This window comes from Strongylocentrotus purpuratus, unplaced genomic scaffold, assembly GCF_000002235.5.
Source record: "Strongylocentrotus purpuratus isolate Spur 01 unplaced genomic scaffold, Spur_5.0 spur5_scaffold_6, whole genome shotgun sequence".
Taxonomy (NCBI): Eukaryota; Metazoa; Echinodermata; class Echinoidea; order Camarodonta; family Strongylocentrotidae; genus Strongylocentrotus; species Strongylocentrotus purpuratus.
In genome coordinates this window covers 47,587,604-47,613,335 of record NW_022145612.1, presented here as the reverse complement: position 1 = coordinate 47,613,335, position 25,732 = coordinate 47,587,604, and the positions used below count along the sequence as shown (strand labels likewise).

At 36.7% G+C, this 25,732-nt stretch overlaps 1 protein-coding gene across 1 annotated transcript; it reads left to right on the top strand.

The window, feature by feature from the left end:
- Positions 1-1,322: 1,322 nt before the first annotated feature.
- Positions 1,323-23,959, top strand: LOC577472 (isoleucine--tRNA ligase, cytoplasmic). Its single transcript, XM_796806.5, has 25 exons — positions 1,323-1,569; positions 2,767-2,909; positions 3,454-3,610; positions 4,176-4,295; positions 4,780-4,914; positions 5,362-5,446; positions 5,944-6,160; positions 7,041-7,101; positions 7,532-7,627; positions 8,748-8,867; positions 9,321-9,511; positions 10,169-10,369; positions 10,838-10,930; positions 11,583-11,687; positions 12,448-12,618; positions 13,500-13,644; positions 14,328-14,448; positions 15,149-15,240; positions 16,190-16,389; positions 17,269-17,455; positions 18,114-18,401; positions 18,848-18,943; positions 19,773-19,949; positions 20,264-20,576; positions 21,742-23,959. Exons 2-25 carry the CDS (start codon positions 2,791-2,793, stop codon positions 21,810-21,812), a joined length of 3,561 nt encoding a protein of 1,186 aa, XP_801899.2. The 5' UTR covers positions 1,323-1,569; positions 2,767-2,790; the 3' UTR covers positions 21,813-23,959.
- Positions 23,960-25,732: the final 1,773 nt, after the last annotated feature.

The window sequence follows — 25,732 nt, the reverse complement described above, 5'->3', positions numbered from 1 at the left end:
ATGAGTAGAAGTAGTAGTAGTAGTAGTATGTTGTTGTTTTCTTGGCTGCTGGCTTCTTGGGTGCCTTCTTTGGAGTTTTCCCCACATACGCCCGCGTGCCTCTTTCTCTCTCATCCTTCTTTTTTTTTTTTTTTTCGTATATGATTCATAAAAGATGCAGCGAAACGTGTATGTCAAGCAATTATTCTTTGGATACACATATACAGTACGTCAATGTGTGAATGGGTTTTTCATCATACTTCATGTGTGTTATAATAATACAATGTATATAAGAAAAATGGTTTGATTAAGGGAATGATAAGAATATGAATTTTATCTCTAAATTCACCTTAAATCTTCTTGTTATAAATATTCTTTGAAGCGTATTAATTCTTATTCTCTTTTTCCTTTTCCCCTCTTCTCTTTTTCTCTCTTATGGGTCGATGGATATGGTTAATGATATCGTTCAAATGTATTAATATGTTGTACATGTGTATATTAAAATGAAGATTTTTCATTCTATAACTTATTTCTAGTAATAGATTTGATTTCATTCCGATCAAGATGTGTCCTGAGTTTTCTTTTTTATGTGAAAGTTAACAGTGGTAAGATATCTCCTGTTTTGAATCTCATAGGTTTAAGGTGTATATTGCAATGTATTATGAAGTTCACCCTGATGCCAAGTCTTTTCTATGAAAGCAGATAACAATTTTTTGAGAGATCAATGAGTCTGGGATGAGAATGTTATGAACTTGTGTTTATCAAGAAGGCTTGACAACTCAAATCAGTTAAAAACAGGAAAGATGAGAGTTTAAATGATAAAAGTGAGAAGGAATATGGGAGTATTGGAAAGCGAGTGGAGTGTTGAATTCTTAATTGATTTGAATTCACCTAAAAAGTCGAGCCCCTTAATTATACATAAGCAGTGCGTGTACACTTGAACTTAAGTTTATTAGGAGTATGAACAAATAAAAGATTATGAATTTGAACCAATCATAACTCTAATTTGGGTGGAGATTTCTTCCTAGCTTCTATGTTTGCATTATCTGTTGCAACCATGGATTGCAAAGTTTTGGGGAAATGGAGCATGAGATGAAATGAAGATGTGATACAAAGTGAATGAGTCGAAAAGATGATGAGGATTCGAGTGAATTATAGACCCCCCCCCCTTCCCCCCTCCCTCAACATCAACAAAAAAACAGTATATTTCGTTCTGGGATATGTTCCTGAATAAAACCATAGCGTACCCTGTTTATTCAACATACAAGTTGCACATTGAGGCTACCATAGATTTAAAGCACCAAACTGAACATACCAGATATGTTCATTGAAAGATGATGAAATCAGTTGAAAACTACAAGAGAATGAAAATTTAATGGGTATTAATATCAATGACTGCAAAATACAATATATAAAGATTCTTTATTCGGTGGGTATTACAGGTGATTCAATAAATAGCAGCACCACACCACACCACACTCGACCATCCATTCCAAATTTGTCTCTTACTTTAATTTCATTTCGGCTACACGTGCAGTGTGTGTATACAGTGCAGTGTATAAAAGAAATTGACCAGCGTATGAGAATTAGGTGAGTTGTAGTTTTATTCAGAATGTTTCATTTGAATTAATTCATATAACATTATTTTAGTTTATAGAATACTTAGGCACACTTTGCTATTGTGAATCTTCTTAACAAATACCATGTATAGACTACCTAGAATTGGTAAAATGTGACAGTTTCGAGAGGCTCGATCGGGTGCGGCAAAATCGAGGAACACAATGGTGGGCGCGGCGCGTCGTCTGGCTCACACTGCACTCACAGGGTCTTTATTAATTTAAACCAATAATGACAATATTATTGAATTATGTTACTCTACATCGACCTAGGTCTAATTTAACATTGATTATCACGTGCCATGAATATTAACACCTTTGGGCTCCAGTGCACTTTCGAACCGGGCGCCTAGAGCGTCTAGACATCTAGATAGAATGCTGAACTGTTGTTTAATGCAAAGGAAAAGTGGAAAACCTAAAATTCATCGCGATATTTGCCAACTTTCCCTGTAGATCTAGGCCGTGCACAGATCAGTAGCGGCGCTGGTCCAAGAATGAGGATCATCCGCATATACAAGGACATCCTCGTAAACGCTGACAAATTGCATCCTCAAAAATAAGGATCGTCCGTCTTCCCGAGGATTTAGATCTAGATCTATTGCTCATAACGTGAAAGTCTCTAATGCATTTAGAAAATCTTCGCAGAATCCTTTCTTTTTTTTGCATCGCCAGCCTACGGATCAGAAATATGAAACGTCTGCAAAAATGCAGACAATATTTATTTTTGCTTATGATAGAGGACAATCCTCGTTTATGCGGACGATCCTCGTTTATGTGGACGATTCTTATTCTCGGACCAGCGCCCCTACTGCAGATGGCAACCCTTGTCACCTTATGATTGAATTCAGTCTCTGTATAGAGGAGGTCAGTGCATGGAGCCAGACATAGTCTCGGCATGAAAAAGGGAAAAAATGTGTCGATATCAGAAACTGAAGCTTGCGGTCTTAATATATCAATTAGCAGTCAAATTTAAATCTAAAAGCAAATTGCCAAATGTAATCTTGTTGTGGACATTTAATCAAAATACAGTTGTACATGTACAGATTTTTTTCCCTCCAACTTATGCCACTAAACTGAATAAGGAAAAAGAAAATAAGATGCTTATGGCTATGTACTTACCTGTTCATAAAATGATTAAGTTGTTTCTCTTGTGCTTTTGTTTTATTTTCAGGTGAAAACCTAATATACTGTAGCCATGGTACAGCCGGTTCCTGACCACATGAACTTTCCTCAAGAGGAGGAAAAGATCCTTCAACTTTGGAAAGAATTGGATGCTTTTCAGTCCTGCCTCAAACAATCCAAAGGAAAACCAAGGTGTGTCTAATTTTACTCCTCTTTTTCATTTATGATTTACGATGTGATTGAAAGAATTAAATTCTTGCAAACTACAGAGATGTTTTTTTTAATCTCTTTAAAGTTCTAATAATCCGCTTATTCCCATGTAAAGCCTGTTTGAAATTGACCATATCATTTCATGCAGAGGGAAAATTGGGTCTCTTTAAATTTCAATCCAAATCAAAAATTTAAAAGAAAGTTTAATCTACATGTAGATGTAGACCTTAGATCATATTTCATTGTTATCAATATTGTTCATTGTGTTAATATTCTGATATTGAACTCTATTGAAATTGGTAATTCGTTTTATTTTTTTAAAGTGATTTCTCCAAACTAAATTAAATAGCATGATCACAAAAATTGCTTTGTGAAGTTGAGAAAATGTCCTTATATTTGAGGATAATATAGATGCTTCCAAAAAGATGACTCGCCATAATATAATAAATTGTGAGTCACATTGATATATTCTAATTGAAATGCAACTGACCATTAAAGTATGATTTTTAATTTTTTTTTTACCAAGGTATTCATTCTATGATGGTCCGCCCTTTGCCACCGGTCTACCCCACTACGGTCACATCTTGGCTGGAACTATCAAGGATGTTGTGACTCGTTACGCCCATCAGAGTGGTTTCCATGTTGACAGAAGATTTGGATGGGATTGCCACGGACTTCCCATTGTAAGAATAGAATGTGTTATGCTCACTCTACAAATAGGCTAAGATATTGTCATATCCTGTCTATGAATACCAGTAAACTAAAGAATCTTAATGAGTAAACATGACCAGGTGCATCGTTATCAAGCACCATGTGGTGTTTTGGACAAATACGCAAGATTAGTTTTGGCTTATCAACTCTATAAAGGGAAATTCTACTATGAAATCAAGTTGGCTCAAAAAGGCCTGAAATGTAGAGAAACCTATCAGAGGGAGAAAAGTCCAATAAAGGATAAGAAAGTCATAAATGCTTGTATAATGCATGTAGAGGTTAAAAATGTCATGACATTCTATGATATTTCTATTACTTGATTGGCTTGGGATTCAGTAACCTGCCTTCATTTCAAATGAAATAAATTGCATTTCTAGACATCGTATCTATCTCTGCTTTTCATTAAAACATGCTACCATTAGCCTACTACTGTTAGCTTTCAAAGTATGTCACTTTCTTTTGCTTTTTATATGAAGTATGGAATTCTTCTTGATGCTTCTAACTGTACATGACTATTGTGTTTTGTTTTTGTAATAGGAGTATGAAATCGACAAGAAGCTTGGCATCACCGGACCCGAAGATGTGGCAAAGATGGGAATTGAAGCCTACAACAACGAGTGTAGAAAAATTGTTTCTCGCTATGCTGGTGAATGGGAGGTAAGCTGAAATCTGACAGTGATCAGTCTCTGTGAGTCTGTGTTGAAATGATAGGAAATGCAAGTTAGAATCAATGGTTGATTGAATATGACTTTGTGTAAGTTTTGGATGACAAGTTCATTTTCATTTCCCCTTTTTCATCCATTGTGAAGTATATTTCTATTTCTATCTTTATTTTTAACATGTAGAGTTATTCCTTATTTCGTTCTAAGATCCAGTCACCTGCCAACATAAACAGGAAGAAATGTTATATCTATATTTCCTTCACAAGAAACCATTTCAGTGACTCATGACTAGAGTTCATGTAGGTGTAGTTGTGGTAGAGACCCTTTTTACCGACAGCTAATTTCCAGGCCCTATGTACTCCAAAGATTTCCTAAATATTAATTTTTCATATACTTACATTTTTACACAAGTTTGTTCTTCATGCCTGCCCCCTATTGATTTCACCACCTCTGATAAAAGCTTTTCATATGCCTTTTAGCAAATCATCACCCGTCTTGGGCGTTGGATAGACTTCAAGAAAGACTACAAGACCCTGTACCCATGGTACATGGAAAGCGTGTGGTGGGTTTTCAAACAGCTGTTTGACAAGGGAATGGTCTACCGAGGCTTCAAGGTATGTGTTATTTACTGAGGTATATTCCTATTATCCTGGAGAATTTTAAACCAGTTTATACTGTAGCATAAAGCCCTAACTGAATGATATACTAGGCCTGCTTAGATTGTATAAGGGATATTTACCTTTTTGGTAAGCAGATTGAATTTCGCATGTAAAAGAATCCAGTGTGAGTTGATTACTCTGTTGGTGCTGCTGTTTACATCCACGTGGCTAATGCCATCTCATTTATACCATGCTAGGAGAGTCTTACAAGGAATAACAAATTCATTTCAATTTATCTACCGGTACTCTTTCTTGTTCTCAGACGTGTTGAAAACTTAACTCTCCTTTATTTCTTGATGCAAATTATCTACCATTCTTGTAGGCTTACTACGGATAAGAAATTCCTCCTCTTGATCTTCTTAAGAATGCAGTATGCTTTTTTCATTCTCTTGATACAAACAGGTGATGCCCTATTCCACTGCGTGCAATACCCCTCTCTCTAACTTTGAGAGTGGGCAGAACTACAAGGATGTTGTAGATCCTGCAGGTGAGTTAAGGAGACAAATGCATGAAAACTGGCAGGGAAAAGTCATGAACTCATCATGCTGAAGCCAAAATGAAGAGAAATGCATGCAAACTTGCAAAGGCTACCTTTTTTTGGCAAGGAAAATCTTGCCAAATTGCCATTTTCTATAAAAGTATATTTATGCACAAGGACTAGTAGAGAGTGCTCCTCAGTGACCAATGATCTGTAGACAGGTCTGTGAGGACATATGCAGATGATAGGACTGTGTGATAATACTTTGATCAATGTAGCTACGGAATGGGCCTCAATCTTTTGTGGGGATATTATGAAATTTGTCTCCCACAAAGTTTAACCATGAGAAATGGATCATCACAACTCCCCAGCGGTCTGAAATAATAGTATATTTCGACATAATCCATCATGTCTACTCCGTTAGTAAGTTGGAAAGTTGTCCTTCTTTGCATTGGTTTGCCACTTTGCTTACTCGCTGATTCCCATCCTATCTGTCTTTCAACCAGTGATTGTGAGTTTCCCCTTGGATGACGAGGCTGGAGTCAGCATGATTGCCTGGACCACCACTCCCTGGACCCTGCCCAGTAACCTGGCCCTCTGCGTCAACGCTGCCATGGACTACGTCAAGATCAAGCACAAGAAGGACGGCAAGGTCTACATCATGATGGAGGCTAGACTTGGTGCCTTGTTCAAGAAGGAGAAGGAATATGAAATCATGGCCAAGTAAGGAAAAGAATTGCGAGATTTTATGGTATTGCTGGATGTATTATTGTTGTTATGCTGGAATTCACTTTGTGCTAAACGTTGATCGCTGTTTGAAAACTTTTGCTGTGGCATTTGTTTGAGAGAGAAATGACCATGTTTCTGAGATTAATTAAATCATGTATGATATAAGCATGCAAGTTTATATGCTGCTATCTGACAAAGTACCATACTTAAATCACTTATCATTAAGACAATACAAATTGTGCTCATTCTGCAGCACTTTACAGAGAATTTACTTTGTTTTTGAGATCAATAGATATAAGCATGCCAGTTTGTGTGCAGTTATTTGACATAATATCACACTTAAATCACCTATAATTGAGACAATAAAAAATGTGCTTATTGTGTAGCTCTCCACCGAGAAAACTAGTCTGTGTGCCACCTTTTCAATTTCAAGATGTGTAGACCTTATGAAAATTGTAATCATAATTATTTTCATTAAAACAACATTGTATCCTGATTACAATACTAGGACTCTAATATCTTGAAGAAAAATATCCTGATCCTTATCAAGCTGCATACTTAAATATGAGAGAAATTCTTTTTGTTCAGTAAAGGCTTGTTCAGATATGGGGTGGTAAACCACTGCAAAAAGGCAGCCACGTTTGTTTAAATGTGTAAATGAATGGCAACTGCACACAGCATAGGATTTGCCCATATTCACTGAACTCTGTTTTATATAAGGTACAGAAAGGTGAAGCGTATTACACTTCTTGTCATCATTGAACTAATTCCATGGTTTTGCTGCACCATCTGAACGAGCCTTAAATGAGTTCTTTTTTAACAGATGACTGTCATCACCACCAACCCATTGACATTTATTTTCTACATTTAACAGATTCAAAGGAGACACTCTCAAGGGTAGGAAGTATCAACCACTCTTTCCATACTTTGCTCAGGTAAGAATTAAGTGATGCTATATCCCCTAAAGCTCTGACTTTTATAGTCAAGTAACAGATGTAACGATTTAGTTATTTAATGGTGTGGGATTTTAAGCTCTTACAGATAGTAGGAAATTGGTAAGGGTTGTGATCTAAAGACATAATAAATATTATGTGATCTGAATAAATAAAGAGAAAGAAGTATTTTTGTCATCCCTTTTTGACATCTCCGATATAAGGAAGGATAAGAATTGTAAATCTGTATGCCATTTCAGGAAGAAGAAAAAAATAACAAATTTTTACAGTGGTTTAAAATTGATGTTCCCTGTAATTCATAAGATCAAACAATCACGTAAGAGTTTGTTTCAAAATATGTATGTAAAGAGTAATAATATTCAGTCAAACTTTAAAACAAATTGTAATTTGAAATTGTTTTGCTCCATTCTAGTTGAAGAAAACTGGTGCATTCAAGATTTGTACGGATGGCTATGTGACGAATGACAGTGGTACAGGAGTGGTCCACCAAGCAGCATTCTTTGGACAGGTGAGCATATAGGAGCTTCCTTGGCAAGACCTTGATTCATAAACTTGCTGATTTTTGTGTGTTTCCTAACTCAGAAATAAGAGGAGAACTGGGATTCAGGCCTTTGTTGAATACATTTAAGCTTTAATATGTCACATTCTCAAGAAACATAAATCAGGAGGAATCAGTTTTTCACATACATAAATGACAAAACTTTGCAAGGGTATTAATAATTTAGTTGTTAAATGTATAGGGTTAAGAAGAGCTCTGTACATTTATTTGCTTGATGCATTAGCCAAAGATTTCATTCTGTACATAATAAGAGCCTGAGAGAATGCTGGATTTGAATAGAAATGGATTTGTCTTCCTCATTGTCCTAGATATTTTATATCACTTGCTATTTCAATTTGGGAATTACTCATGAGAGTCTTCACTCGTTTGAAAATCTCAAGATTACACAAGATGTGAAGGCCTTGCAAGAAGTACTTGCTGAATGACTTTGTGGTTTTGATAATCAGACATCCAGGACATGGCAATGATTTGTTGGGAATTATGCTCTTGGAGGGTCATGTAGATTGATGAGATATGAAGCAGTGGAAGTTTATTCTGATCAGGTTCAGTGCATGCTAGCAATAATTTGAAGTTTGAAGTTTATTATTTACAACAACAAATGGTATGTACATCATAAAACAAAGTATGCAAGGCAAACAATAAAATACAAACTGTACATAATGTACAAAACAATGAATTACTGCAAAAGCTTAATTAATGCTTACATAAAACACATTTATTCAAAAATTCAAGTTGTTGCTAAAGAAAACCAAAAGTTGGCACAAGTGCTGGTTGAGATTGGTTTTCTCTGTTCACTATATGTCAATAGTGTATCTCTTCATTACTATAGCGTTATACTAGTTCTTACGATTATATTGTATACATCCAAAATACAAAACATTACTAACATTACTAGTTTGAAAGTCAAATAACATTTTCTATTCAAGATGATTGCAGGATGTGCTTGAAGCATGATATCATTTGAATGATGATTGTCTCATTCATTACTGGGATCCATATCAGTCTTGCTAATCAATGTAACTTTGAAAGTTGAATGACACCTATCTCTGTTTCTTTAATGTTCTTGTAGGATGATTACCGGGTGTGTCTGGAACAGGGCATCATCTCCAAGGAGGAGGTCGTCTGCCCTGTGGATGCCAGTGGTCGATTCACTAGTGAGGTCACAGACTTTGCTGGAGAGTATGTGAAGGTCAGTTTGAATGGTCAGAGGCCTCAGGCCGTGTAGAATGAGGATAGTATTCCACAGTTATAGAAGTAAAGGGGTGTGATTTTGTCAAATTTTGCATAGTTAATTACCCAGTGTCCGGTGATTGAATGTTCTTTGCTTTTGTGGACCATGTTATAAGGGCCTCCCTTTGTCTTATGTATACATTCAATATATATTTTACACTAAAAACATGTAGCTATATCTAATCCTAATTAATTTCAGTACAAAGAGTTCAGTTCATCTTGTGTTAAGTTTGTTGGCTTCAACCGGTAGATGCTACCAAGTACCTAGACAGATACCCAGAACACAACATGTTTGTAGTGTTTCGGTTGTGTGATGAGACTGTTTTGTCATTGTATATTAGCATTTATTTTCTTCATCTTCAGTTCCCGTTATAATCTCCTAACCAAAAATTATACCGTGTTCCCTTTGAAGGACGCTGACAAGAACATCATCAAGAAGCTGAAGGAGCTCGGTCGCCTGGTGGACAGCAGCAACATCAAGCATAGCTACCCATTCTGCTGGCGTTCAGACACTCCTCTGATCTACAAGGCTGTACCCAGCTGGTTTATCAGGGTTGAAACCATGTCGGAGAGACTACTAGCCAACAACGAGACCACATACTGGTAAGACAATGAGACATCATAGTAGACAGCCATCGGGCGATGGAAGAACTTAATTTAATTTAACTTAATTTAATTAAGGAACTGTACATTAATCTTGATCTAAGGAGACACGAACGAGCGTAGTAGTCCTTGAACTATTATGATCCGATGGAACCTGCATTGGTGGCCACCTCTCTATAAAGGCCATATGTTATAGTGGCCATCTTTATTGTTTTCCTTGAGAAAGACGCGTGTTATAGAACCTGACTAGAAAGGCCACCTGTCTGCTGTAAACACCCTTTCTGTTTTCCTTGGGTGGTGTTTGTATGTTTTTTTATAATACATTTGATATTTGAACTGCTAAATTGTCCTTGTTGTTATTGTTTTGTTGTGCTTTGTTTTTTCAACTCATTACCTATTTGCTTGCATGTTATTCGAACTTGAAGGACAAAGTTGGTTCATTACTATTTCTCAAAGTTGATGTCTAATGCTTCATTGCTATTATGATATACTGTGGTAGGATTACGTTTACATTTTATGTTTCCAAGTAATTTGACATAAATACATGTGAGTACATGTACATTCTTTTAATTTATACATGAATTATAAAATATCTAGAGCATTTAATCTTCACATTAACGGAATCTATTTCAATCAACTACCATTGCATCTACTCAGGGTACCAGGGTTTGTGAAGGAGAAGCGTTTTGCCAACTGGTTGCGGGACGCACACGACTGGGCCATCTCTAGGAACCGATACTTCGGCACTCCCATCCCTCTGTGGGTGAGCGAGGACCTCGAGGAGATTGTTTGCGTTGGTTCCATCCAGGAGCTCAATGAACTGACGGGGGTAGATATCACTGATCTTCACAGGGAGAGGTAAGAATTTTTATTCTTATAATCACACTTGAATATTAAAAATTGCTTCTGTTAGTTTTCTAAATCGCTCTATGGCGGAGGCATCAAAGATTCATCTAGTTCTTGAGAACTCTAGTCCTAAAAGTTCTTCATAAAGAAACAGTTTAACATCCAGTCTTCTGCAGTTGGATCATACATCAATCTTCATCAATCAAAAAATGTTTATGTCAATCTTTTCGTAAGTTTAAGCAAAGAAATATTGAAATTTACATGGGAATGCTGATCCTCAAACTTGATTTGTGACACTTCTATGGAAGATGATAAAATTATAATGCTTTCTACCAGAACAAAGATTGTTTGAAAGGTTAAATATTGAGACAATATATAATATTGAAATTCAAAATTGAATGCTAATCCTCAAAGTTGATTTTATGACACTGACATAGAAGACATTGTACATTTTGATTCTTGTTCCCCTGTGCTTTACAGTGTTGATAAGCTGACCATCCCATCCAAGCGTCCTGGTAAGCCACCCCTACGTCGTGTCTCAGAGGTCTTTGATTGCTGGTTTGAAAGTGGCAGGTATGTATGTGGTCAGTGGTGTAGCATCAGTCTAAACATTTAGGGGGTACTTTCATCATTGGGGAGGGAGGGGGTATCAGTGGTGGATGATGACTGCCATATGATTGTTGCATTTCATTGACAGATGTAAAGCCTTGGTCACAAATGCCATTTCGAACTGCTACGAACGCAGTTCAAACAATTTTCAGACAATGGAAATTCAGAAAGACAATGGAAAAACGGAGATTTGTACGAAATTATCGTTCGTACGAACCATTGTGACCATAGCATAAGCTGTCCTAAAATAATAAAAAAATGAATGATATTACATTTCACTATGTTGTTTGATTATAAATGTAAATGAATATTCATACTTTTACAGCCATTGGTTTATGGTTTGAAAGGCTGTTCAATTGAATGGGATGTCCTCATATATAGAACAAGTATATCTCTGAAATGAGAAGAAGAATTTAAAAAAAACTCTTGAACAGCTTTTGAGGAAATTGTCAATTACCTACTCATAATACAGCATGATTTTCAGGGTGTTCAGTTGTTACGTATTAATGGTTTAGTAATGTTATTACTTGTCTTGTGGATATACATAAGTATCTGTGTTAATGAGAATGATTCATACCTCTTGACTAATGCATACCTTATTTTACTGTCATTTCAGTATGCCCTATGCCCAATTGCACTACCCGTTTGAGAACAAGAAGGAGTTTGAAGACAGCTTCCCTGCCAACTTCATTGCTGAGGGTATCGACCAGACAAGAGGATGGTAATTTAACTATTTACTTTCAAATTATAGATATAGGAATATTGTAAAGTTCATCTTAGTAACTTTATACTGTGCATACATATGCAATGCAGGAAACAATGATTTATCAATCAACACAGAGGTCTGATATCTATACATGTTTTTTTAATGTTTTTCCTGACATCAAACGCTAATGAAAACTTTGAAAAACCTTTTGGAGAAAGGTGGATAGGATATTATTTTTTTTTTTATTTATCCATACATTGACACTCCCATATTTCCATACCATAACTTATGTTCATGTGATACATTTACGTTTTTGTTTGTTGATGTACTGTCTGAAAGATAAACTTGAGTTCTGGTAAATATAGAAAATGAATTCTCACAGAATCCAACGAAACTTACACTGAATGTTCAAGATTACAAATAAATGACATGTGCCCAAAAAATTGGTAGAAAATGTATAGTGGCTGAGTAATGAGCATAGAAAGATAAGGAAATCAGGGTAAGTAGGCCCAACGCCATTTGCTTAATACAGAAGATGATGCCCAGTATGTTTTTGTGTGTTTGTTTTTATTTCACAACCGATCTACTGCATGATAAACAAGCCAGGATAAATCATAGCAATTTTCTCTCAAAATAGTTTTCCCATACCAGAGCTCAAGATTAGCTTTAACCTTTTAATTTGTAATATGGGTGTATTTTTCTATCTCTTTCTGGGCATTACAACCTATCCAAACAAAAAAAACTCATCAAGGCTATTCTACTTTGTCCTTGCTAGGTTCTACACCTTGATCGTGATCTCTGTGGCCCTCTTTGACAAGCCTGCCTTCAAGAACCTGATTGCCAACGGGTTGATCCTGGCATCGGACGGACAGAAAATGAGCAAGCGTAAGAAGAACTACCCTGACCCCATGAATGTTGTCACACAGTATGGTGCAGATGCCCTCAGGTAGGTTCTATGATGCATGCACCACTGAAGACTAGTCAAGTTCCTAACCTCAACACTGGACCATGAACTTTGCTTACCCCCAACCCTAACCTTAAACCTAAATCTACACCCAACATAAACCCTCGAAAGAATGCTGAAATGTTTTTGATGAAGTAATGCCTGGGTAACCTTTGCGTAGTATCAAAATCATGCTCGAATAATTAGACGTAAATCTACAACCAACAGAATACTGACAATTGCAAGATGAAATCCTATTATTTTAATGAAGTAATACTTGGGTCACCTTTCAGTAAGATCAAAATCATACTCTCAAAACGAGGGTGTTACTTGAGACATCACTTGTAGCAAATAGAGCATTAGCATCTAATCAAGATTATTATGTGGTCTACTTTTGGACCACATGTATTGTCATATGTGGTTTAAAGTCAAGCACAGAGGCACCTTACTGTCAATTCAATTGGTTCGCAAGATAAACTTATAAATCATTGTGTGAAGTTAACTCTTGTCTTTGGAGTTAACAATAATGCAACAGTATCTCCTTCCCAGATCAGGGCCCTGTTTCATAAAACTTGGTATCAATATCAAGTTAAACAAAAAGTTATAAGCTACTGTAATAGTGGCATTTGATTGGCTGATAGCAAATTTGTCATTTGTCATTAAGCAGTTGTTATTGATAACAAGTGCTTGCAGTCGAAGATCCATCTAGTTTACAATGATGCACTTCTATATTCATAACCTACCCTGACCTAATCTGGTCAATTTGTCTATGGTTTGCATCTAGATTCTGCATTTTCAATTCAGATAAGGAACATACAAATAAAGAATATGATATCTGTTGTACTTCTAGATGACAATTATACACTGAAATATTTTCGTCATAGGCTCTATCTGATCAACTCGCCTGTGGTCCGAGCTGAGAATTTACGTTTCCAGGAGACGGGAGTGAGGGATGTTCTCAAGGATATCTTTCTGCCATGGTTCAATGCCTACAGGTTCCTCATGCAGAATTTAGAGAGATTAGAAAGGGTAAGATTTTCTTATTTCAAACCTCCCTTCACAGGAAATGCAAATAATGTCAACATTTGGTATGTCAAGTGATTTCAGATTTGTGGGGAGTTTCATTATTTCTGACAAACGTTTAGGAGGATATGTCAGAAAAATCTAAATTATAAAGAATAATTGAATTGGGTGGAGTAATATTAGTATTTTCAGCTTCAAACAACCTTAAAACTAGCAAGGCCAGCTTTCATCGATTCCTGTGGAACTAATTCAAACCAAGTGCTTCTCATCTATTTCTTGAAACTAAATTTTATTCCATAATGTCTTAGTTTTATACCAACACGCCAATGAGGATAGCGAGTCCAAGTGTAAATTCATTCTTGTTTCGAACTTATTAGACATTTTTTATTTCACTAGCAGAATATGTCTGACAAATCATTATTGTACCCTGTGGGCTAAACCCCCACTAGCTTGATTGTAAAAAAAGGAGTTATGGTTATACCTTCTTTCATGAACACCTGGCTATGAAGACCATTTGTTTGTTATATGTTCCCTTGGTAAGTGTTTTTTTCTCATTGAAACTTGTATTCAAGGACCCTGTACATTTGAACCACTTCCTCGAGCAGCCTCTATATACAATTTTTCAGCAATTCTATTCTGTGTCTGTAGTATGTTGATTGTAATGTGCATCCATTCTCTGTATCTTACAGGAGGAGAATGTGAAGTTCAGTCACAATGCGCAGACCTTCAAGCCAACAGATAACATCATGGATAGGTGGATCCTATCCTTCACACAGTCTCTCACAAAGTTCTTCCACCAAGAAATGGCTGGTGAGTTCTCTGGGCCTGGTCTCACCTAGGTCCTGGTCTAACTCTTTAGAATGGTCCATCTCAAATTAACCCTGTTGTTTAATTCTAGTCAAAGGATGTTTGTATGCTTGTGTATTTATCTATTTTGTTTTTGATGCTGTTATTTGTTTTATTCTTACCAAAAAGGGCCTTATGGCCTCAAATTGGTGATATGTGCCACCCTGTATAAATATCAGAAATAAATAAATAAATAATAATTAAATAAATAAATATCATTTTTGAGCAATTATGTTCGAGTGATGTATGTCACTTTTCTTTCTTCTTTCGATTAGGAAATTATTTCTAGGTTATTTAACAATTGTCTTCAGAATAGATATCTTTTGCTGGTCGCTTAGGCCAGTAGAAAACAAGTATTGTGCATTTATTGTAATTTTACCTTCAAATATTATCTTTCCATGAGGACTTTCATGGGTACCCAACATTTGCTCTGGTGACATTATCTCTGTGCTTCCTTGCATCAGAGTTACCCAATAGGGTTAGGGGGTTGTGTAGTTTTTGGTCCAGGAGTTTGGTTAGTGTAGAAAATTGAGGGCAGCGCAATTGACCCCAGAGCATGTGTCAAGAACTTTTATAGGAGATACTTCTCTTGAAGATTATCATTTGTGTAAGGTGTACAATTGCTCATCATGTCCTGAACATTCCTCCCCTTTCTTGATGACAGCGTACCGTCTGTATACGGTGGTGGTGAGACTGGTCAAGTTTGTGGACATGCTGACCAACTGGTATGTCCGGTCAAACAGGAAGCGACTGAAGGTATTTATCAATTCATTCTGTTTCTCTCCATGCAGCTGTAAATATTTGATATGAAAATGAGAAACAATTTTTTTTTTTAATCCTATAATGATTACCCTTGTTTTATTCCCGATATCCTGAAGAGTCTGTGTAAAAAAAAACCTAATTGAAATACGAACAAAAATATTGTCATTCCGGGGGAAAAGACGGGTATGTTATTTTTTATATTGGAAAAACAAGCGTGTAATATAAATACAAATTCATATCATTTTACATGCACTTTGGTCTTTTTTGTTTTGTTTTTGTGAAATATGATATTCAAGGCTTCTCAGTTTCTTTGCTAAAGTCAGTTCTTTTCTCTATACTGTTGGTTTGTTTTTGCATCAGTATGTATCCTTATAGGGAAGACTATAATTTGATGTTTGTTGCGTGTTTAGTTCAATCTGCAGTTACGCACATTCACAGACATGGACACTTTGAAGACAGAGGGCCCTCTAACCTTACAAAAATGTTTTTGTTTTAGGGATATTATTGATCTCCCTTATGCTCAGTGAGGGAACCAACTTAAAGATAAACTTGAGTTCTGGAAAGAAAAAAGAAACAAATTCTCACAGAATCAAACGAGACTTACACTGAATGTTCAAGATTACAAATAAATGTCATTTGCCAAACAATTTTGGTAGAAAATGTATACTGGCTGAATAATGAGCATAGAAAGATAAGGAAATCAAGGTAAGTAGGCCCAACACCATTTGTGTAGTCCCATGTACATCTTTCTGTATACAGTGCTTGTTACTTTACCAAGACTGGGCCAAATTTATTTTAATTTTGATGACTCCAGAACCTTACTTAAATGCTACATGATCAACTTTTCCTTATTGCTTCCACACGTTTTTTTTTGCAATGCAATCGCATGACCAGAACTCAACTTTATCTTTAAGTCCACATTCGCTTCTTTCTGCCATTCTAGGGAGAAGGAGGCAGCAAGGACTGTGAGGGCGCTCTCCATGCTCTCTTCAGTGTGCTGTTCAGCATGGTGCGTGTCATGTCACCCTTCACACCCTTCCTCACCGAGCACATGTACCAGAACCTGAGGCACCTGGTAGAGACGGACGTGGCTTCTACACAGGACACCAGGAGTGTACATTACCTGATGCAGCCCAAACCAAGGTAAGGTTGTCATGGTAATGATAATGAGGAGAAGGAATAAGGGATGAGGGAGAGGTGTTAGGGATAATTTGAAATAAAAATGATATTGATATCTCCTGTTCTGTGAGTAGCTTAAAAATGTGATGAACTATGTGTTTAGACTAAGAACTGTGATATTTTTGCTATGGCTTACCAATTTTAGGTTGATAATTTGTCTCTGTGAATTCTAAACCTGATTTATGCACAATGATAGTGATGCCACACTTGTATTTGGTAATTTCCTATGGCAATCAGTGAATTAGTCATGCCCGTACACATTAGGCATTTGAAACATGCTTGTCTGTGTTGCCTTTCCATATCCTTGAATCCCCCTCTCTCTCTCTGCTACTCATAATATACAAATATACACTGCCTTGAGAGGTTCTGGTTAAAACTATGCGCAAGAGGTGACTCCAATAGTACTATTTCCTGAGGGGCACCCGAAGCAAATGGTACTTTTGGAGTCACCGAGGCCCATAGTTTAACCAGTACCTCGAATAGAAGGCATGGTATATTTGTTTTACATCCTGCATAAAAAAATTATTTAAAAAAAAAAAAAAAAGATTAAAATATTTTGTTTTCATTAAAAATTAAGATTTGAAAGAAAAATTGATTCAATTCAAAAAAAAATTCACATTTTTTTTTTCAACTCCCAAATAGTAAACCAAAATAGTACTCTCATATAGTACTTTCTAAAAATAGGTCAAATATTTTTGGTCATGTGACGAGCTCTCAACCAATCAAAAGCCAACAAATTTTTGATGCAGGATATAATATCATTTATGCCTGCCTATAAACGCCAAATGTTCCAAGAGAATACTGCAGTTGCCAATTTGATATTGCTCCTTGACTCTTGAACAGGGAGGATCTGATCGATAGCAAGATTGAAACGGCCGTGTCCAACATGCAGACGGTGATTGAGCTTGCGAGGGTGATCCGAGACAGGGCCACCATACCCACCAAGTATCCCCTGAAGGAGGTGGTCGTCATCAACACCGATCAGGGGTGCCTGGATGATATCAGGTCCCTGGAGAAGTATGTCATTGAGGTAAGAGTTCTGGGGGGTGTTTCACAAAGAGTAAGATCGACTTTAAGTTGGACTTAACCATGGCAGGCCATTCATGCCACTGTTTGCTCTCACTATTGGTTTCTCAATAGAGATATTTAGATAATACTTTGTACTTCAACAATGAAATGTCAGTAAATGGTGAGAGCAAACAATGGCATGAATGGCCATATTCTAAAGGCAATAATATTAGGACAATTGCTGAGTTAATCCTGTGAAGGTCTTTATGATCATATTGTCAGTTAATACTAAAATTGGGTATAATGTTGTTATCTGTGTTGTCATGACGATGGCAATGTTAGTCAATAATGATGATATGATGCTTTTATATTTCACCATCCTGTAAGCTATTCAAAGGCACATGACATTACTTTTCTTTTACCTCGTTGTCCTGACAATACACTGGTACATTGAAGTGTCGTGCTTTGTCCTTCGGGTGGCCCTTTACATCACCTAGGTCAAGAGTGGCAAAAATAGATTGATGTAGTACCAGAAAACATCTGTGATGTTGCAGGGATTGAACTTTATCCACCAGACCTCAACACCTCTAGTTTCATTTACAGTTAAGAACTAAGTGTGAATACAAATTCAGAACTGTAGGTCCATTTTACTCACTATCAATTTTGAATCTTCATTGCAGGAACTGAACGTGAGGAAGGTCACGACCTCACAGGACAAGGGGAAGTACCACGTCTCCCTGCATGCGGAACCAGATCACATGATCCTTGGCAAGCGCCTCAAGGGAGAATTCAAGAAGGTCTCGGACGAGATCCGGAAGCTCACTGATGCTCAGCTTCAGGGGTTCATTTCAAAGGGTGAGATAGAGGTCGTGGGTCATGTGCTAGGAAAGGATGACCTGAGGTTGAGCTACAACATGGAGGAGTCTGCATCAGGATCTTCACAGTACCAGGCTCATTCAGATGGAAAGGTCAGTTAAAGAGAAGGAGAACAAATAATAATAATCAATCGCCAAGCTACTAATGTAATTAATGGGTCACAAAGGCCTCATCGGTATTTCAACCATCAAATCATAAACTTTTGTTTAAATGATATGAAGCGTCATGGGAGAAATCTCGGAGAAGATAATTTTGGTGCAATTCTATCTTAACGAGGTTAATTTTTGTGGCGGCTTCATGTAACTTTGAAAAAAATCATGTTTTTAGGATATGTTGAGAACGACAACTCCTCTGGATCCAACAAAAATGTTAAATCCTGGAATTTGGTGACTGTGCAGCTCTGGGTTATCAAGAGGCATAGTAGGACATTGTTTGCTCTGTCGTGTATTCTGTTATAGGAGGCTACATCATGATGGAACACACTGTATATGTTGTTTTTTAAAGTCGTTCTTTATGTTTGGTTTTGATATCATTCTAGATCCTTGTACTTCTCGATGTAACGCCGGATCAATCCATGTTGGACGAGGGTGCGGCCAGAGAGGTTATCAATCGTATCCAGAAGCTCAGGAAAAAGGTAACAATGTCTCTCATACCTCCTTACATCAAAATCTTATGATCTTTCAAGTCACGTGGCCATTCTTCCACTCTGAATGAAACGTTGAGCTCCTTTGAATGTTTGATCATCATCAAAAAACTTTGATCCTTGAAATGATAATCCCTTTCTGCAGCAGCTCCTGGAAGGTTTCCCCGGATGATGTACATTTTGATGTAGCTAAATTTCTTTTTGTTCATAATATCTTAATTACTGTTCCTTGTTTGATTGTTATGATTTGTATGTTTCTTTTCTGTTGTAATAGCGCTCTGATCACTTTGTCTGTAGTAGCGCTCAATAAGAATCAATTATTATTATTATTATTATGATGTATGTCAGTGTGAGGTACCACAGTGAAGTAAATTTGTATGTACATACAATGAGTATGTACGCTAGGGAAAGAACAAGCATTGTTGGTTTTTGTGATGGAATAAGTAACATGAATGGTAGCTTTTACAGAAGCACAGTGAAGGCTAGTCCTTTAAATTGCTGTTAATTTAGTTTCAAAGGAAGAAGAGCCTCAATTGAATGACCAACATGCTCTTCGCTAGAGATCATGTCGAGGGTTCAGTGACACAAAGACTTCAACTCCATATTTTGCCAAAATGAGTATTTGATATTAAAATGTTCAGAAAATGTAGGCTTTCAAGGAAACACAAAGACGTAACTCCACCCAACAAACCACTTTTTCTCAAAATGGCCAAAATAGAGTTACGTCTTTGTGTCACTGACCCCTCGATGTGTACAAAGTGCAAATGTTAGTATGAACTACGCTCCAATTCTGATTTCTTTATTGTTCTTTGCGCTGCAGGCAAGCCTGATGCCCACAGATGCCATCACCATCTTCTACAACGTCGAACCAGCTAGCGATAGATTGACGAAGATCATCCCAGCTCATGAGGAGTACATCTTCAACACCATCAAGCAACCACTAAGACTGGCCCCATTGCCTGCTGGAACAGAGGAGACCATCAGAGAAACATTTCAGGTTAGTTGAGAATCGGTTTCATGACAAGTCCACAAGGTGATCACCTGTTGTGGCAATTTTGATTTCTGTAGTCCGCACATCTCCAGATGTTAGGTTGCGAGAAAATGCATCTTTGATATTCACCACACCATTTTAATTTTAATTTATGATCCTTTATCCCTTCAAATTGAAATTAATTTCAATGATGTCATTATTTTGTATACCAGATATTTTTGTGGCATCAGATTTTGCACTAGAGTCCTTGTACACATTATACTATTTTAGTTATTCGTTGAGTACTCACATTATTTTTCAAATTTCTATCACCTTTACAGCTGAAAGGACCCAGCCTTGAGCTGATCATCGCAAGAGGTCATCAAGAAGCACCAGGTGCTTCCTCCAGGGGTGCTACGGCTGCTGCCTCTGCTTCAACCAACGGCCCCAACCCCTACTGCAAGTTTGTGAATGTAGAGCTGTGTGATGCCAAGCCCACCCTAGGGGCTACGTGTGGGCGGGGCACGGTGCTCCTGGAGAACCCCCCTGGTGACTACCTGCTGACCGTTGACCAGCTGACCCACCATGTGGGGGTCATCTTTGGACTACATGGGAAGAAGATCCAGCTGTACCTGTCAAAGAACAAGAGTAATGGTGAGTGAAGGATTAGGGCTTGTTATTGATTGTAATGTTAGCATTGACATGATGATATTTATATAATATAGAATGGCCTGAATGAATGGGATACAAGGGTATTTCCAATGAGCTGATGAACATATTTCACAAGTCGGCACGAGGAGTGAAATAGTAGAATCCAAAGCGAATGAAATATACCCTTGTGCCTCATAAAAGAATGCCATTCAATATTATACAAATAATGAATGGTTATGAGTTCAATAGTGCGAATATGTTCATGAGTTGAAAGATTAACATTCTATTCAACGAGGCGTCAGCCGAGTTGAATAGAATTAACGTTAATCTTTCAACGAATGAAAATATTTGCACTATTAAACGAATGAAAAACATTCATTATTTGTTTTATACAACATCGAAGAAGACCTAATAGAACGTTAATCAACAAATTATGCTTTACTCCTTATAAAGATAAATTAAAGTTCGAGTCAAGCCTTCTCGATTACATGCAGATTGCCTTCGCGTCAGATACACGCAGGGATACGCGCACATGCAGCAGAGAGGTACGCAGTCTGCATATAACCAAAAATGCAGGGCGCATATAACCAAAAATGCACGACCGTGCAATATACCATCTATTGAATATCATGTGACCAACAATCGTCCAATCAAATGACAAGGATCCACGTAGGTGTTGTATAATATTATTATTAGTCATTGAAAACACATTTTCACCATTACATCCTAATGTTTTTATATTACCTTGCACATCAAACATGCAGATAAGTAAACCAATGGCTTTAAAAAAAAGAAAGATCTTTAAAATGTATTGATGATCAAAACAAAAGATGATTTTCTTGAAATTCACATACATAGATTGTATCAAACTATTTCTGAGAAGAAAAAAAAGAGTAAAAGTATATTAAAACCGTATCATGAACAAGAGACTTGCCCCTATCTTAACCTTTCGTATTGCCTGATATTTGCAATATTTATATTCATTTGTGTCTTATATTAGCAGCTGTATGTCTAACAACTCATACTACCATTTGCTATTTGTTAAGCACACATAGATGGCAACATTTTATGCACTATTTAAGCTTGACATTATTATTATTATAAAATTCATGTCACACTTTTCATTCGATAACACTTCATTTTGTTTTTCTTTCTCTCTTTTTAACAGGTCTGAATTCCAGCAATGTCAAATCTCTTCTCTCACTGAGCGGAAGCACCCTGTATGCATACGTCAGTTGATGAGAGTAATCTAATCGTAGTACTTAGTTTCAAGTATGTACTCTGTGCATCGACTGGAACCGTTTGGGTTACATTATACCACGGAATTGCACAATCCATTACCATCTTTAACAAATATTTGTATTTCAATTAGGAAGTAGAGTAAAGGAATTTTAATGTTGTGAGGCAATTGTATGTTAATGTATCTTGTTATTGTGCTTACACACAGCTGCATAGTACAGACTGTATTAACTTGTTGGATACCGGGACTGAGATACTTTGAGCTGGAGTGCAGGGAAAGTGTGCGTTATACTATTTAAAGATTAAATCATACTCAATGGGTTAATTCTTTCTTTGTTATGCATTCAATTCTAAGACTGCCACGATAATAATATGTCCATTTATATAGCACAGCTACTATATAAATATAAACTACTCTTACTATATCCAAATATCTAAAAGCTCACCTCTTCTGCTAATAACATAATTTTTAAGTGCATTTAAACATGCATATGGAAAATGTGCTGTATAAATGCATTGTTATTATTATTAATACAATATTTAGAGGATGTTTTCCATTTACAATATAAACATTTTACATGTGACAAACGTAGAGAGAGGCAGTCCACTGATTTTTTCATCAGTCTATCAAAGCGAAGAAAGAGATAACTCATAAATAAATGTAAATGCTGATGAATTTGCTTTTAGAAATGCACCTTCGATTGCATTCATACTTAATTAGAATATACAGAGAGGCCGGCAAGAAACTAATGTACATGTAAACGACGGGTGCAACAAAGCATGAAGTGAATTAATATTTATGTGATTTTAAAAAACTGTAGTGTTCAAGTGTAATGAATAAGACTTGAGATGCCGATTTTTCTTTTCCTTTTTGCAGGCAATGTAGAAGTAGCTATTGTAGATGGTTTTTCCTTCTGTTGTTCTGCTAATTGTGATGCATTTGGTTGTGTACATTGTTGAATATGTATCTGTGACTATTATTAAGTTGTTGATAACAAAACAATTGCTGAATACCATCAAACTGTTTTAAAAAACAAGTAAAGTTTCTGCAAGTTGTTAGGCCAATCTTGTTTTGTAATGGTTAGAAATCATGTCAAAACATTACATTGTATCTAAAGATGCAGCTTTCGGTCAAGTGCAAGAGGTATGAGGCCAGACATCCTTTAATTCAAATGCATTCATTCTACCTATAGGAGAGGTACACACAATAATAAAATATAAAGAGAGAATAAGATAAACCTGTCACATAACTATACATTTATATTACCATTTAAGTTGATTTTCAGTTTTTAAAATTACATATTGTATATGTAGGTACTTAATTACTTATGTATGCGTGAGAGCCTTATGAGCATTCTTTGCATAAATTTGTATTACTTCTATTTTTCCCTTTTCTTCATATCAGGTGATGGCCAGGCTCATTTAATCTTCCTTTTTTTAAGGAATAGATTCATAGAGTAAACTTCTTTTATTTTAAAACTAGTAAATATAAGAATGAAATTTGTTGAAAGAGACACACATCAACAAAAGATGAGTAACCATTGTACAGATTATTTTGCTTCCATTTTGTTCGATGAAATGTTTCTTTATTTGAGGTTTTATGAGTTTAAGGAACAGGATTACTAAATGTTACATTTCAACAGAATATCCATTTTGCTTGAAAGAACCTTTTCTGATTGTATGCAACAACAAAAAAGAAAGCTTAGCACCTTGTGCCTTTTGAAGTATATTTGGTTGAAATTGTTTTACTTCTTTCTTTTTCCTTTTCACATAATATTCTTCAATTATAATTTTCAGGTGCATACTGTTGTCTAAACCTAATTTCTTCGGGTAAATCATACATAGTCTTCTTCTACATATATATTTCTCTGTAGAACTCTCCCCATCAATGGATGATTTATACAAAAAGATGTTCAACCTTACTTTATTTTATCTTTTTTCCTACTAGTACAGTTCTATCATTTAACAACACTTTGAAGATTAAAAACATATTGTCCACTGCATATCCCTGAATTACAATGAATTACTCAGTATTCATGCATCATGCACATTGTTGGTTGTATGTTATTTTTGTGTGATATCATGAAACAAACATTGTATCAATTAAAATGAAAGTGGGTTTAGTGGGAAAGCCCCAACAAAACTTACATCAATGCCTCTTTGATATGTATTGTTGATGCTCTAGCTTCTTCTTCCCCTTCTTCTCCTTTTCCTCCTTCTCCTCCTTCTCCTTCTCTTCCTTCTCCCTCTCCTTCTCCTTTTCATTCTCCTTCTATCTCTTTCTCTTCCTCTTCTCATTTATTCTGTATTTAGTTAATAAGACTATAACTATAGGACATAATGATATTTGGTTCTTGTATAGAGCATATCACATTATATAACGTCTCTATGCGCTTCCAAAGAGCTTTGGAAATTATTACCCTAGCTTTAGCTCCGGCAGCAGTAATTAGCGCACGATGAATGATCCTAAATTTCAGAATATCAGAATCTCCAAAATTAGATCAATCTATGATGGACAGGAACAATCTTTTTTCTAAAGAGGGTGTAGTTTATATTGCGAGTTTAGTAATGATACACATACACACACAATGTACTTTAATATAGATAATAAAGGAATCGTGAAGGGCTTAACATTAACAATGGTCAAGGACGAAGAGTTGCTTGGAAAGAAAGAGGTAGTTTGTGAAACATATGCACTTTTCAAATGAATTCCAAAGAAATCATTTTAACTTCCATGAATACTATCAACCTCGTACAGGAAAACAGATGGAATTTTAAATCTCTTGGAAGTAGGATAACTTTGATACAAGTAATAAAAGAATCATGAATTCACAAAACTTTCGGTGTATCAATACCGAGAAAAAAACATGAAGTAGAAAAGAGGAAGAATGTTATAATAAAATCTCCGTATACGATCGCAAAGGCTGTCGGAAAATCAACTCCACTACCCTATTGTAAATCCCCAATAAATCATGTTCGGATTATGTAATAGTTCGTTCATTTAAATAGATGGACAAGGATAAATAATTAGCGGTTTGATTTTTGTTGTTGCTAAAAGTCTGTACAATCCTCTTTAACTCCAAGTGGTAATAAATATCCTCTCTTCCGAAGGTGAAATCAGACCCATCTATAATGTTCTAATATATATTTACAAGGGCCACGTCGTTCAAAACTACTCTACTAGCAGGGGCGGCGATTTCTTTTCATGACCAGGGGGGACGAAATGTGAGGGACGAGGGTGCAGTGGCGTAATGAGCAAAAACGTTGAGGGGGTAGAAAAGACCGCATTACCACCACTCTCACATGTTACGCAGGCCCTGGCAACGTTTTTTTCAAAGTGGGGAGGGGGGCTAAGTATTTACGATCAGGTAGAGCAAAGCGAGCGAAGCAATGGAGCGTAAATTGGCGTGGGGTCCAGGGGCAAAGCCCTGGCGGGGGTCAAGGGGCGGAGCCCCATGAAACTCAGGGGTTTTAGGCATCTGATTGAGGTGAGATGAGCATCCATGGGGCAGATCCCCCGGGAGTTCAGGGGTTTTAGGAATTTAATTACGGTCAGAGTAGCATATTTTGATACCTTATTTGTGACTTGCACTGACATGCAGGTCACTAATTGGAGTAGGGTACAGGGGGCGGAGCCTCCAGAAGCTCAGGGGTTTTAGGCATGTAATTACGATCAGATGAGCATCCAAGGACCGCCTCAGGGCATTTAATTGGTGGGGTCCAGGAGGCAGAGCCCCCAGAAGCTCAGGGAAAAATGCCATTTCAGCAACATTTGTAAATCACTGGTATCGAATTAGAAATAAACCACGTTTGAATTTAATTTTTTGAGGGAGAACTCCCCCCCCCCCCCCCCCCATCACCATCAATACGCAAGTGCGAGGGAGCATAGTGAATGAGAAGGGTGAAGGTGACGGAAGTTA